General features: G+C 38.4%; 1 protein-coding gene and 1 long non-coding RNA gene across 10 annotated transcripts; one reads left to right on the top strand and one right to left on the bottom strand.

Moving 5' to 3' along the window:
* The first annotated feature begins 347 nt into the window (after positions 1 to 347).
* Positions 348 to 9471, top strand: LOC136252343 (TNF receptor-associated factor 4-like). Of its 3 annotated transcripts, none has more exons than XM_066044768.1 (2): positions 348 to 425; positions 7599 to 9471. In XM_066044768.1, the coding sequence occupies exon 2, from the start codon at positions 7606 to 7608 to the stop codon at positions 9316 to 9318; it is 1713 nt and encodes a 570-aa protein (XP_065900840.1). In that variant the 5' UTR covers positions 348 to 425; positions 7599 to 7605; the 3' UTR covers positions 9319 to 9471. The 3 variants fall into 3 exon arrangements, with proteins under 3 accessions (XP_065900840.1, XP_065900839.1, XP_065900838.1); XM_066044767.1 differs by lacking the exon at positions 348 to 425 and adding an exon at positions 603 to 682; XM_066044766.1 differs by lacking the exon at positions 348 to 425 and adding an exon at positions 682 to 796.
* A 1711-nt stretch (positions 9472 to 11182) lies between these two features.
* Positions 11183 to 13735, bottom strand: LOC136252359 (uncharacterized). 7 transcript variants are annotated; one of them, XR_010699478.1, is made up of 8 exons: positions 12894 to 13735; positions 12682 to 12841; positions 12455 to 12559; positions 12137 to 12404; positions 12048 to 12076; positions 11865 to 11997; positions 11394 to 11458; positions 11183 to 11334 (listed from the first exon to the last, which is right to left on the bottom strand). It is a non-coding gene; the product is annotated as an uncharacterized lncRNA (long non-coding RNA). The 7 variants fall into 7 exon arrangements; XR_010699479.1 differs by having other exon boundaries at positions 11865 to 12076; positions 12137 to 12201; positions 12894 to 13104; positions 13159 to 13733; XR_010699481.1 differs by having other exon boundaries at positions 11865 to 12076; positions 12137 to 12201; positions 12894 to 13104; positions 13209 to 13733.
* Positions 13736 to 16158: the final 2423 nt, after the last annotated feature.

Here is a 16158-nt window from a genome sequence, read left to right as displayed (position 1 = left end):
ATTTTTTGGTGCCAGAAAATTGTTAACGGTGGCCTGACATGCAGAATGCAGATTTTTTTTTATTTCCCCGGGGGAACATGCCCCCAGACCCTCCTAGATTTAAGTGTGTACATAACTGAAATTTGGAAACTTGTCACCAAAGTTCTTGGAGCCACGTGGCTACCCTAGCTAGTAATTTCAAAAATTTTGTCTGAGTCAAAGCCAAGCCGTAGGCTACTGAGAATACATCACTTGGGATACATACATCATACATGCTTTGCTAATAAATTTGTTCTTATAATAGCAACATTCATCAATATAAGTAAATATTGTTATATGGCGGCCAGGCTTCAGCCCAGCGATAAGCGAGTGTATCCGAATCATCTATCGCACACTCCTTGTGTTCTTTTTGTTTCGTCTGGCGAAGCACTATAGTCTGTTTAAAGGTGAGATAATATTAGAGCCGGCCTGAGCAAGGGGGTGTCACGTAGGTATGCGCTGTAGGGAGATCTGCGACCGCGGTCAAAGTCTTGACCGACCGAAATTTCGCTTTGACTTGTGACCTCGCTTGTGACTAAGAGCCTTTTTCAATCTTTGACCGGTGACCTAGCGACAATATTTCAGTACTTTTCGATTGTGGGTAGGAAAATTTTTCCCTTGACCATTGACTTGGACTTTGACCGCGGTCGCAGATCTACCTACAGTGAGTGCTTGTGTGTCACCCCCTTGCTGGGGCTAACTGTGTAGTCTCACGTGGTCAGTACGTTATGCCTTGGTTAGGGGGAGTACCCTATGACATGAAAAGTGGTTTGACCAGGTCAGGAGCAAATCCAGGATTTTTCAGGAGGGGGGTCTCTGGGATGGGTGAAAGCTAATCCCCTTAAAGTGTTCACATATAAATGTGCCCTTGGGAAAACTTTAACAAGCATCATGTGTGTATCTAGCTGGAAACTTACACGTTATAGTGCAGCGGTGAGGGGTTTGCCTGATATGTACACCCAAGGGCAAGGGTATACGTATCAGGCAAATCCCAGACACGTCCACATTACCAACTGTTTTTGCAACACTTCCTAGTTTACTGACATCCGTGTTACCAACCATTAGACCTTTATTTGGTGATTATTAGTTTCTCGTCCAGTCTTTCTAATTATTATGATACGGGTGGGAGGGTATTACCATTAGGCCATCATAATATTAGCTAATACACTGATGTACAGACCTTGCACAAATTGTCTTTCTTCCTCCCACAACTTACATTGGTTTTTTTAGTTGCAATTGTGGTCTATCGACTTCATCATAGTGGGATTTCAGTTGACTGTTGAAAAACAGTCGAAAATAGAATTCACTGCAGTAATTGCCAAGGAAAACATCAGTTCTACTGGCAATGGATAGTGTACTGTAATGTTAAAGTTAAAATGCCATCATGTTTCAACACAAATTATGATGGTTTGGTATCACGTGCTCTTCAGAGTAAATAATGGCTTACCATGCAGTAGCCTAAGAAGGATGTGGGTGGTGGATGAGAAACTAATAATCACCAAATAGGGACCTTATGTAACACTTCCTGGTTAGCGACTTCCTTACTACATACGGTTTGCAATTTGTATTTAAAACGTATACAACCGATTGTTGTTTCGAGTGTGGGATGCGAAAGTAGCATGGCCTTTGTACTGGACCACATAAGAATGAAGTAAATTACAAATAACTTGCCAAAGTGTGTCTCTCATAATGGAGTGTGAATCTGAGGTGAATTTGTAGTGGCACCGTTCACTGAAACAGGTTTTGTTGTCGAGATATTGATGTAGAGAAAGTATAAGAGTGGTGAACAGCAGAATTGATGATTCTAGTCTCGAGGTTGGGTTGAATAGCGAAGAAGAATATTAACTGTGTAAGTGGTTGTGTTAGTTTGTATTTCCATTCTAATGCGTACTTCGCTAGTAGGTGCAGTGCAATTACTGAAGTGTGTGCTTACATTTGATTGGTGAAGTCCGTTTAAAGGGCGTATGGTAATCGTGGAACTGTATAGTATGTACTGTATGGCTAAATAGTGTTTTTGGTGTGTTTTTAAATCGTATCCCACAATTGCAACTACACTATGGCTATTAGGTTTTATATACAATTTGAAACATGTAAGAGGAAAGTGATGCAGCATATTGGGTAGACCTCTAAAGGGTCTGGCATTTCTGGCTACATTCCAATAAAGTTGTAGCATGGCAAAGAATGCTCCTAATGGGAAGTTGTGTCCCAACTTGGTATATAGTTGTAACATGGCAATCTATGCACTTGATGAGTGTACATGAGTATTGTACACTGGAAGTTGCCCTTGATCTCCCCACTAAAAGTGATACAATCCTGTTTGTGTAGCTTAGGCCAGGCAAAGTAGATTGCTAGTTTCTCATCAGCCACTTCCTCAACTTTCATATTATTGTAACTGGATCTGTGAGAACCCAACACAATCAATATCGTACAAGCCTAAATTTACAATATAAATACAATAGGTGAAATACGTACTTGCATATTATTTTTAAAATGTAAACTTTGTTTCGTTGCAGTAGATGCAAGAATACAGAAGTTATGGGTGTTTGTTCACATCGAAAAAAATAGTATACGATCAACTAAATTTGCCTTTGTACACTGTATATAGTGAAGAAAAGTAATAGAAGGAAAATCTTACCCAGTAATTCGATTCCCCTACTCATGGCGAACAGTATGGTACAAATTTCAACTCTGTGTGTCATTTTCCTAGAATGTTACAACCATTTTAGTAAGCGCCTGTAATTTATTTTCCCTATACTTGCTGTACAAATCAATCTTTCTGTTGGTGCTACTTTGTAGGGCTGAAACTTAATGCCATATGAGGCTGAAACTTTGGCAGAGTGTGCTTTTTGCTAGGTAGATTATAAATATTTCATAAAAAGGAATTCAAAAAATGCACAGATCCAGTCACAGTTATTGAAGGAAACACCTAAAATCACAGCAACAGCAGGCTATCTGCCACTACAAGGATTATAAAATACCTTCTTAAAGTTTATCCTTACACTTTACTACTTTTCTGAAGCAGGAAGGAATGCTGTCCATAGCTGAAAATGATGGGTAGTTCGTCTATACACCGAAACGCTGGCACAAGTGATCAATTATGGCAGTAATGAATTTAGAGGCGACAAACTATAAATCAACTTTGCCTGGCCTTATTGCTATACTATGCTATTGTAGATCTAGCTTACTACTGTACATATGCAACTTCCTAGCATGCAGTATTATGAATGACAGAGCTCTTGTTTTCATCACACTTCTTCCTGACTAAGTTGTAGAACTACTGAAGCAACTCCTGTATCACACCGTAATTTATACTGCAGTTAAAAATTCATTCTGTGTCTTCTGGACTAGGTCTCAAAAACAGCCGAGTGATATCACGTGATCATATAGACCAAATGTCAGGCCAAGTCAGGTGTAATACCACGAAAGAATAAGTACTGGCAGTAAAACACTAAGATTATACAAATCATACATACCTATGCAACAATATCAGTGACTACAAAACGCATTGCTCACTCTTGTTCCACTCACAGTAGGGGTTGGTCTTCCACCGTTTGCTGAATTTTAAACAATCAATATCACATGTGCTATTATCACCGTGATGTTATAATTATAGTCCGATTGCTTATTAAACTAGTATTTTAAAAAGTTGTCAGTGCCAAAGTAGGGACTTTCCCACTGCGCTATGCTGTAATACCATCATTCATATCTTGTTTCACTACTTTTTTTGTTGCATAGATCACTACTTCATTTTTAAATTTTAAAAAAAAACTAGTCTGTTTGTTGTAGCACAGCTAGCTACATTGTAACTTGTGACTTTTGTTAGTACATGACTGTTGTATTAGAGTATATCTCAAGTCAGCCAAGAGGTGTGCAGCTAGCTAGACCTATAAGGGGCGAGGTCATTTTGTTTACTGTTAAGTAAACAGCTAGATTGTTAAGAGGTGTGGTCTTCATACTCTATCGCTATTAGTCCACCTAGATCTTTAATTGATGGACTTGGTCGCGAACCTATCACGAACCGAGTCCCAATCGCGAACTTGCATATATCTAGTCTTATAGTAGCGCCAGGACTGAAGCGTTTCTGTAATCCAGCTCTGAAATAATTCTGTGGCATCTATATATGTTGCTGAAAGAAAGTGTTGATATGGAAAATTAACTCGTCAATATTGTTTTGTTGGATGAAGAAGACAAGCAGCCTGATTAAAGATAAAAGACAAGGCGCATGTCTACACTCGTCGAGAACTCCAAAGGGTGCATCCCACTGGTGAGTTTGTTATTGTGGCATAAAATGGTGGCTGTACACTGCTTCGTTTGGCCTCTAGCCTTGCGACTGTGGTCAGTGAGACTAAAATTCGAGTTTTGGCAATTTTTTAAAAGTTCTATATCCAGCCACCTGTAAGTGTTTTGTTATATTTTGTATATTATATGGACTAGTACTATTCCATAAAGGTGATTTTCATCGCGTAAAATGTCTCTAGGATGATTTTTAAGGGTGGCAGTACACGAAATTTTTAGGGCAATCCCTACTTAAACAATGCTACCATACCGTTTGATAGTCGTGACTGCTCTATTAGAGTATATCAATCTTTCACGTTCTATAGCTTTCCTCCTTGCAGTTTCCCTCTTAGATTTTGTGTTCAAGGTTCAACCTGAGGAGGAGAGGAGCCTTGAGACCCCAAATACCCTCTTCCCGGCTCTGTCCCTGCAGGCTAACTGTACTTTGTGTAGATTGTAAAACACTCAAAAACAGGGAATCCACTCAGCTTTCAGTGAAGCCCTATTTTGGTGGATTAGGCTGTGATTACCTTGACTCTGACCAGTAATCTGGTGCTGCCCACCTCTTCACAAAAAGTAACTGGTAAAATACAAATCCCATATCATTTTTAAAAAATGTAATTAGTGTATGTACATAAGTCAGATGATTGCTGTCGCTTGAATAAAAGCATTGTGTTGCCAAGGCGTTTTATGTGTGATTTGGTATCTGTATTTCACCAGACCCTTACTTTTTGCGAAGGGGCAGGCAGCGCCAGACTATCTGGCCAGATGATCACTCCAGTTGGTAAGTATGCTTCTGGTCCTTTGCTATTCAGTTTTACATGCAGGCAGGAAGAATTCAGCAACATATATAGCAACAATGAAGTAACTGCTTAGAGTATTTATGATTTAGAGTATATCGGTCTATGCTACTTGCCATGTCAATTGTTAAACAGTTACATATACTTTGTAGCCCTACGTGTACTTTCGAAATCTGGAATTTTCATAAAGCCAATGCAGGTATTTTTCCATGAAATTTCACATTCTTAAAAAAAGATGCAGCTGGTGGACCAGAAACATGATTACCAACTGAAGTAGCCTTTGCTTCAGATTGGCAATATCTAAACTGCATGAGCCCTGGCAAAGCACACTGCTTAGCATTTGGACAATCTGTCAAGTTAGTAGCGGAGGAGTATCACACAGGTGTTTGCTGTAAATCTATCTAATTGTGATCGCTGGAACTGAAAGTCAGTGGTTAAGCCTATGCCACAGTGTAGGTCAGCCAAAATGGAGAGTTTGAAACCCACGATGAATAACCATAGCTAGTCAATTTAAAATTAATGTATGGAATTATACGTAGCTTTTAAGTCTAGAATGTCTTCAAAAAGGTTCAACAGCCTTTAATGCAAGGTGCTGTATATTTTATCACCAGTGTTTAATTACCCTTCTGTAGTAATTCAGTAGTGTATATGTTTCAACTCACAATCAATAAATTTGAATAACATGAAAAGGACTAGCTTAAAATAGTAAAATCTTATGCAATTTCTGTTCAACTAACAAGTGTAATCATATAGTATGGAGTACTGTACATTAGGGATCATGAAGGTTTGGGCTTTTCTGGCCAAAAAATATCACCCTAAAACCAGCCTCACAATACCTTCATGGCACCTTGGCAGTATTGGCTAGGTATAACCAAGCCCAAAAGTGACTTCAGTATGACCTGAAATGCTTCCAAAAAGTTGCTACAAAGTTTTTATAAAAATATTTAGTGGAATTTTCTACTGACTGACAGACTGACTTATGCCTTCAGACAAGTGTAAATTGATAATGGCTAATGCTACAGGCTTGCTGTTCAATGTCGCTTCATCCAGAGATGTGTCTTGGCATACCACAGTACATACAATGTACGCATCATAAGTTATCTTTGTCCTCCTTTGTGTCCCATTTCTTTTTGCTGGCTGCTCATGAGTCAAAGGTGTCGATTCATGGTAGCTAGCACAATGGCTTCCATACGGGAATTGTCTGTATTTTCAATGGTGGCCTTAGAGGCGCTTCTACTGTTCTTCTTTTGTAATGCTGTGAAACAGGCTGAACATAGCTTAAAGCAAAGCATAATGGCCACTTATGAGTCAGTAATTGACAGTTGGAGCATGAATTGTCCATATCTTTCATGGTGACTGGATTGATTGCAGAGGCGCTTCTCCTATTGTTCTTCATTTGTAGCACTGTGTAACGAGCTGAACATACCTGAAAGCGAAGCGTAATGGCCATTCACTTTCGAGTCAGTAATTGATAGCGGGGCATGCGTTCAGACGAAAACATTAACTCTGGCGCTCTGATTTCTTTTGATGCGGTATGCGTGGGTTCACCAGTCATAATAATGTTACAAGAAAGGTAAACAAACAAGTATAAGGAAAATTTAGGAATTTTAAGCTTGATTAGGGATCATAGAAAAAAAAGTGGGGAAACGAGGGAGGTCGCCTGCACCTGCAGATGTACTAGTGGACATTTAATCCCTAATTCAGAGTGGAGGTAAATCAGTGTAGCTATATTATAACCATGACTGAATTAGAGATTAAATCTCCACTAGTATATCTACAGATGTAGGCAACCTCCCTTGTTTCCCAACTTTTTTCTATGATCCCTAATCGAGCTTAAAACTCCTAGGTTTCCTTGTACACACTTGACAGAAAGTAGAGGATCGAGCTACACTACAGCAGTGGATATTGAAACACATGACTGTTAGAACAGAAAGCATATTGCTGAATTAGGGGGACCAGTTGAGGCATTGTGAAACTGCTGCGTACAGAACCATAGGGACCACTAGCACTAAGCAGTAAGCCATATCAAGTCTGTTAAACCAGTTGTAGCATGGTAGATAATTATCTTAAGTTCATGAACACAGTATGAATCCTTGTTATTTTGACTGTTCAATTAGAGTAGTTTATCAACAAGTGCAAGTTCCATTAGAATGACAGCACTTGTATGCTTTTTAATATTGGGAATTCCCTCCCCTTTATTAGTTTAGATAATTGATTTTCTGAAATATTGTCAAACTATATGATTATTTTGCTTAACAAATAAACCAATTGCTTAGCATGGTCAGAATTAGAAAGTTGGAAATGTATTAACATGAAGTCTCACTCACCCAGGAGTGATGCATCATGTGATTTACCTAGTAATGCAACAAACAGGTATTGGACATACTTGATCAAATTGATGTATTGTATTGTTGGCCAACCCACAGCATACAAAATCTGTGGTTGTATTATTTTTGTTTATTTTAATGACAAACAATCATACGACACTATTGTACAATTTTACAGTGAGATTATGGCAATTGCCGTACCTAGTGCAAGTGGTGGATATGAAAATGAGTTTGTTGATGCTCCACCTGATGCTCTTGTGTGTAAACTATGCATCCATCCCTGCCGAAATCCTTACCTGAGTGTGTGTTGTGGGCACAACTTTTGCAAGTCTTGTTTAGACAGTATCAGAAGAGCTATTTCCAATTGTCCTATTTGTCGAAATGAAGAGTTCACCACTTTTCCCAACAAGCTTAGTGATCGAGAGATTAGAAATCTTCACGTGATGTGTACTAACAAGGAGAGAGGTTGTGAGTGGCAGGGTGAACTGAATGACCTCAATAATCACCTTGGAAACAGCAATGGTTGTCAGTTTGAGGATGTGCTGTGTTCCAATGAGTGTGGGAAGATGCTACAACGACAATATCTGACCAGTCATGTTGAGACTGAGTGTCCATGTCGTAAGGTTGACTGTCAGTACTGCCACATTACAGGAGGAAATCAGTTCATTGAGAGAGAACACAAGGAACAGTGTCCCAAGCTTCCTTTACCTTGTCCTAACAGTTGTACAGTTAGTTGTCCTAATTTAATTCATGGTCGTAAAAGACGTGCACATAAACACCAACATGCTAGAAAAGTGATCCGTTGCATTCCTCGTGAAGACATGGAAGAGCATAAGAAAGAGTGTCTTCTTCAGGAAGTTGAATGTTCACATCATTGTGGAAAAACCTTACAACGACAATATCTTACTGGTCACATTGAGATTGAGTGTCCACGTCGCAATATTGACTGTTATTACTGCCACATTACAGGAGAACATCAGTTTATTGAGGGAGAACATGAGGAACAGTGTCCCAAACTTCCCTTACTCTGTCCCAATAACTGTGAGGTAGGGAGTGTCCCTCGTGAAGATATGGAAGCACACAGGAAGGAGTGTCCTCTTGAGATGGTCCAGTGTGAGTATCACAATGTGGGGTGTGAAGAGAGGATGATGCGTAAGAGGAAAAGGGAACATGAAGAGGAGAAGATGGAACAACACTTGTCATTAACTAAGCATAGACTAACAGATAACCATCAAGAATTGTCATTAACTAAAGCTGAGCTGGCTAATACCCAATCACAACTTGCTAGTGCAATTGAACAAATCAACACATTGATGGTAGTACTACACCAGACAGCAGGATGCACTAGCCACACCAGTGGTGCAGTATCAACTATTTCAGTAGCACAGTGGTGGGCCAAGTTGACTGGTATGTCTTTGGTGATCAAATCAGGTGATCAACCTTGTCCAGTAACAATGAGTATTACAGGATTTAATGAAAATAAGAGAGACCAGATTGAATGGTACAGTGATCCTTTCTGTTCCCATGACAATGGATACAAGATGTGTCTTCGTGTTGATCCTGATGGTATTCTTGATGGCGTAGGTACTCACTTGTCAGTGTTCCTGTACCTAATGAAGGGTCCACATGATGATGAGTTAACATGGCCACTTAGGGGCAAATTTGAAGTGAAACTGCTGAACCAGATCAGTGACAGTGAACATCGTTCCGTGACTGTAGCTTATAATGATATTGCTTCAGACAGTGCTGCTGGCAGAGTTACCGTTGGTGATAAAGGTAGTAGAGGACGTGGTCATCCACTGTTTATTTCCCATAAAGATCTCCGCATGGTCACTCCCACATGCCAGTACCTCAAAGATGACTGTATCTTCCTCCAAGTTAGTAAACTGCAGACATAGTTGCATTTTGGAGCTACAACATACACTATGTTTGGCTTTAGGGCCATGTTTAAGCTTGGTAAAATGTGTGTAGTGACAATGTTAATAATGTTTAAAGTTTATTCTGCTGCCAGTTAATAATAGTTTGTTAAACAAACAATCTATACCTTACAATTCATGCTTGATCTGCTTTAGAGATGTTCAAGATCTTAGATCCTAATATAGCAGTACTGACCTATGAGAGAACAATACTGCTGTTTTTCATGTGAATGGTTTTCTGCATAAATTATTGTTCTTAATAGTGCAATTAGCCATGGAACACTCTATAGGTTAAAAACTGAGAAACGAAAGCTGTTTCACCAGCATAGTTGAGTTTTTGGTAGATCTTAATAGAGTGGTCATCTATTCTAATATAACAGTCAAGTGAATGTAATGCGCTGTTCTTCAGTATTGTGAATAATGACCTTGACAATTTACAACTTACCGTATGACAGGACAAAAAGAAAATTTGACAAATTCACAGCTTTGACGAATTAAAATGAAAAGTAAGAAACCAGACACTTATTGGTGTTTGACGAATTAAAGTTTGATGAATTTACTAATTTGTCAAAAAAATTTATTGTCAAAATTTCCTGTCGTATAATATAACAATTTTTATAGCAGTGACTGTTGACTTATGTGCACACACACACTCATGTATGTGACTCAGGTGTGGATCTAAGATAAAGGAGCTGGACAGGGACATAGGTATAGCAAGACAGTTTGCGATACCCAGGGGTAATATGGATGCAGAGGTCAAGTGATAAGATTTGTCTACTATATTATGTGGTCACACATTCAAAGAACAGAACGACATATATAATGTGTGATGCACAAAGAAAATTTGAAAAAATATATATCAGCAAAGGGGTAGCTACACATTAAAGTTTTACCAGCTCTTAAAGACAAGTTGTACAGTAAGAGACTATATCTCTGGTCCATATCAAGACTCACGGTAGTGAGTCGCGCGGCCAAGAAACTACAAAGCGCACGCCCAATTAAAAGACGCGCAGCCACTACTGTGAGTTATTTACGTGTAGGGCCAGTTTTGCAATATTAGTCCTAGATTATGCAACATCTCTCAATAGATTTGTATTGCGTTACGTGATAAAAAAATCTTTGGGAGTCGTCATCATCATAGTTTTCTTGCGACCTCGCTAAAATAAAAAAGTAACCATCGCAAAATAAAAAATAGGCGTATTTCACTTTATTTCTCTACCTTATGTTACAAATACTGTCACGTTATACCAGTCAACATAGCCGTGTTTGTATAGTCCATCTAGCACTGACATTATCCAATCCTGGTTTGCCTATACGCGTATTTTCTTCAATCAAACCTCTAATCCCTACAATAACTTTTAAAGGCACGACGTGGACACAAACTCTAATGCCTGATAAACAAGTTGTGACAACGTGCTGAACCGTAAGTTCCCTAGGGATGGCGTTTTAAGCAGAAATCTTTTAAATTCCATTTAGTGCCACACCCCATGCGAGCGTTTATAAATCGCCAGTTGTCTTATGGTGTGAAGAACAAAATCACTAGCGAAGGTGCTTTAAGCATACTCTTCAATTCTCTATTTACATGTAATTTTTAATAGATTAACCACAAAGGCCGATAAGGTGAATACAAAAGGTAACAAGCCTTTAGGGGTTACCACCTCTATGTAGTGTTTACCATGTAGCTTGTGTTGTGGCTTTCTTTAAGTATTATGCACACACAAATGGTGCAACAAAATTTTGTAATGGATTGCTCGAATGTGGTTCGTGGTGTTGTGGCTCGAATGTGGTTCGTGGTTTGCCAGTGACCATGTATGAGTTGGGGTTGTTCCACACAACTTACACAATATTCAAATTTCATGATGGCCATGAAAATTTCTTGCCATATGGTAAACATACAACAATGTGTAACAACGTTAATCAACATCACATCAAGACTTGACTAAAATAGTTTCAACAATAGTGATGATTTCTTGTATGTCAGCATGACGATACTGAGACCTGTAAAAGAATAAGCAGACACTGAAGTTAACCTTAAATTAAACACTCATGCAACTGACCTAGAACATTGGTCGCAACACAAAAAACACTTGTTTCGATATCTGATGACACAATCCAGCAGGCACTGAATTAAAAGAGAATGTACAAAAAATCAATATGCCGGGCTGTATCAATAATAGCATGGATAATCAAAATGAACAAAAATTATATCCCAGGCTAAGTGAATGAATAACATAACTGTTGGGTAAGCATGTCAAACCTGAACATTAGGACATTAGTCAAACAAAAGTACGCTATCACAACTTGGTCATAATACAATGTTTGTACCACTGGTTGCCCAAAAATTGTGCCATTCCAGGACAACAGCATAATTATGAAACAAATAGTTACTACAACACAGAAGGCTTACTGTTGCACTGTCTACACTGATATACCATAATTTAAAAACATAACAGGTAGGCATTAAATACAATACACTTAACATCTGGGTACTAGGAAAAAATCACTAACATCACAACATGTAAACTGACCTAGAAATTAACACCCTTGATGCCACTACAGTCTACACTGGATATTTGTTTGAACCCATCAACACTATACCCGATACATCTGAATAGACTGACCTGCAAATTCACATCACTAGTATACAGTGATAATTGATAACTACAAAAACAACAATTGCAATAATACAATTCTTCTGTACGTCAACTGACCTGAAATTCATGACACTCGATACCAAGACCTGTAAAAGAATAAGCAGGCACTGAAGTCAACCTTAAATTAAACACACATGCAAACTGACCTGGAGCATCGGTCGCAACACCAAAGACACCTGTTTCGATATCTGACGAAACAATCCAGCAGGCACTGAATTAAAAAGAGAATGTGCAAAAAATCAATATGCCAGGCTGTACCAATAAAGGATGGATAATCAAAATGAACTAAAAATATATATCCCATATGCGGGTAAAGTGAGTAACATAACTGTTGGGTAAGCATGTAAACCAGAACATTAGGTCATTGGTCAAACAAAAGTACGCTATCACAAACTGGTCACTGATAATTGATAACTACAAAAACAACAATTGCAATAATACAATTCCTCTGAACGTTAACTGACCTGAAATTTATGACACCTGTATCTTTGTTCTTGCATGGTCTCAACTTACATATGTACCATGATCACATTCAACTGCTAGTGGATAAACCAGTATGACCAGATGGCCTGCAAAAACCAACAAGCAGGTGTTAAATACAATACACCTAAAGCCTGGAATATGAAAAATATTATATAAGCATTATTCCACACTGATATAGTAATACATTATAGGACGTTGTGGAACTTGCCTAAACGTGTAAACTTGAACATGAGGACAACTGCATAATCTGGACACTTGGAATTGTCCAATACCTGATGAACAAGTTAGTACTAATGACATTCACTTCAACATTTTATCCCAGCTGGGTGAATCTCTTGTAACTGAGTAAAAAGGCATTTATTTTCCACCTGCAACCAAAATTCAACATTTCGATCTGTGGTTGAGTGTACATAAACTGACCAGGAAAATCAGTATGCCATAGCTGGGGTATGGAAATGGTTCCTTTCCTTCTGTTGTGACATTACTTACAGCTGACTGGTAAATGATCATCGATGTCCCCGTGGACCCCAACAATGAGTATATCAATAACTTTACAAGTTGGAATGAATTTCCTTTCAACATGTGGTGGAATGAATTTCCTTTCAGCATCTGGTGGACAGGTCCATAAACCCTATCGCACAAACACGGTGAATCAGTGTGTGGCGATGTGACACGTTACACAAACTTCACTCCTCGTTTCGTTAGCATTCAAGACCGGCATACATCATAGAGTACCTCGATCAGTATTCTTGACTCTTACTTCTTCAAGCGTTGCTCAAGCGATGTAGTTTCTCACGAGGGGCTCGAGTTTCTCATTAAAGTCGAGCCGATTAAAGTACGCCTCACCATCTAGTTACATTCTTAAACCATTCAATTTTAAAACCACGTATCACGAGTGTCCGCTTAAGGTAATTAGGGACTTTCCACGAGATTTCCCCTAAATAGATCACGTGTTAGTTGTCAATCCGGTGGATTCTGGTGGTATACATGGTTCAACACTGCGGTAAGTGTACATATGCTGTCAATAATTGTTTGTGTACTGCTAAACTAAGTTATTTTTGTGTGATAAGCATGCTTGAGGAAGGGTCTGGGGGACGAGACTAATGTTTTGACAGCAGTTGATGATGGCCAGGCAAAGAACTGCGAGAAGAACTACTGTGATAGTGTGATAGTAGGGAAAAATTCCCACCCCTATAGCTCTGCCTAGGGGCATTATCTACAGCTACTGTATTATGTTGCCGATATGTACATCCAGGCCAAGAATAAAGGTGAAAGTGTTAAGGATCCATTGTACATACAGGCTGTGGAATTTACTAGTATTTTAATTGTAATCATAAGTTATGTATTATGTAACATCATGCACTTTAGCAGGTGATAAGTTCAAACACATCTGCATCTGCATGCAACCCCTTTCTGATAGACAGAGTAATAATTTCATGGAGCGGATACACTCAGAGAGGTGTTAATGCTATACTAGAAAATAGTGGGATCAGTGCTTTGCCTTTGTTGTTTGCCTTGTATGTGAATGAATTGCCATCTTTGGTTTCCATCTCCCTTTCACTGTTTGCTGATGATATCAAACTTTATTGAACTATTCGCTCACCTGAGGACTGTTTGCAATTACAGCATAACATAGATATTCTTGCACAATGGTCTAAAAATAGCTTTTGTCTTAATATACTTCTACGCATTGGCAATAGTCTGTAACCATCTGTATACCCTACATGGAGTTATGCTTGAGCTCATGAGGACATATGTGATTTGGGAATTTGCATGTATTCTAAACTAAAATTCCACATCCACACAGATTTTGTGAAGCTAGTCACATAGGTCTCATTTTTAAGTTTTTGAATTTAAGGACTCAGATATGATTCTTAAACTATAGAAATCTTTAGTGCGTCAGCACTGCGTCCATTATTTGAGTATAACAATGCAATCTGGGACCCAAATTATTATGTTATGGACAGACAAGAAATGTAGGCCATTCAACGACAAGCCACTAGAATAATTCCCACCTGTTGTGATCTGCCGTATTATGATCAACTGCATTATTTAAATTACCGTCATTACAATATCAAAGGTTTAGAGGAGATTTATTACTTATGTATCAAATGATTAACGATTTCTATGGTAGTAGTACAGAAATTTTGTTTTGTCATTTACTACAATTGCATCAACAAGAGGACACAGTGATAGTATGAAATTATTCAAGCCCCACACAAATTGTTTATCAAAATCTTCTTTTTTCTCAGTTAGAGTGATTAATGATTGGATTTCTCTATCCCAGTCAGTGATTGATGCCAATTCCCCTAGGAATCTGCTGGACAGACACCATATAAATGTAATGTATGGTTTATAATTGGTAAATTGTGTATGACTTGTGTGTATGATTTGGATGTACAGGTTTATTCCTCTATCCAAAATTTACACAATTACAATTATGATCATAATAGCTATTGGTATTATGATTGAGCTGCACCATGAATTAAGTTTTACTGCATGCATGGGACTTGCCTGCTATGCTGTATGCTGTGTTTATTTCTTTAGTTTAGGGGACTCCATAACCAGACATCTCTTCTCTCACAATTTTCTCCAAAGTTCATTTTATGTTTAACCAATGCAATTGGTATAGCTATCTGGCTAGTCTGTGGTCTAGCTGTTAGGAAGTAGATAAAATTTGTTTTGATTAACCGTTGTATTGATGCTCTGTGTGTGTGTGTGTGTGTCATTTGGAAAGTAATTTAAATGTTTTCAATTTGATTGTATATCAGATTCTGAGATTACATCTGCACATTATGATGGTTGCAACATTTGTGTTGCTTGAGCTGTATAGAAAAATTGGCTATCTACACTTAAACATGATGTCACTTATACTGTATTGTAACATATCATGAACGTACGTGTCGTATGTACAGTTTGTTAGGGATATCTCTATACACATTGTCCATGCAAGGTATGCTGCACTATAGTTTTCTTGTTATATGCAATTTCTTGCATATTATTCATTTTCAGCAGTCATGGCTCTGTTCAAGACCTGTTCAGTTTTCTCAGACCAGAATGCTGTTAAGCACAACTATATTCTACACCCTATCAGTAATCTCGTCAAACAAGGCAATAATGGTAGGCACATGTGGCCTACTGGGCTATTGAATGCTCAGAGCCAATTAGTGTTTTCTTGGTCAAAACTGATTTTTTAAGAGACTGAGTTGCCATCACGAACTGAGAAATATGTGCATGGTATCCAGCAATACTGCCACGTTATATGCAGGAGTATAAACAGAAATTGTCAAGTGGCACGAGTAGGTCAAATTTTTAGTAGGTCTCTGATCAAATCTAAATTCCATTTAGACGTTTAAGTAGTAGTAATAGCTAGTGCCCTAAAATGGCCTTTTTGACTTAGGTAACAAAAACAAAATCTATTATGGACATATGTAAAGAAAAATGACTTCAGCAAAATAGCTAGTGATCTATTAAAAGGGTAATAAGTTTCAAGTTTTCTAATAAGAAACAAGTAAGACACTCATGCACAGGGCCTTAGCATCCTTGAGGCCCTATGCAGAATGAAATTTGGAGGCCCCTCCTTAATTGGCAGACAACAAATGTGACTGGGCCTGCAAGAATAGGGCATGTGGGTACATGATTTTTGTCTACTTTTTCAAACGTTCGTCACTCATAACGTTTTCCA

This window comes from Dysidea avara, chromosome 4, assembly GCF_963678975.1.
Source record: "Dysidea avara chromosome 4, odDysAvar1.4, whole genome shotgun sequence".
Classification (NCBI taxonomy): Eukaryota; Metazoa; Porifera; class Demospongiae; order Dictyoceratida; family Dysideidae; genus Dysidea; species Dysidea avara.
The sequence above is the reverse complement of the archived record's forward strand: the minus strand, read 5'-3'. Positions and strand labels throughout refer to the sequence as shown.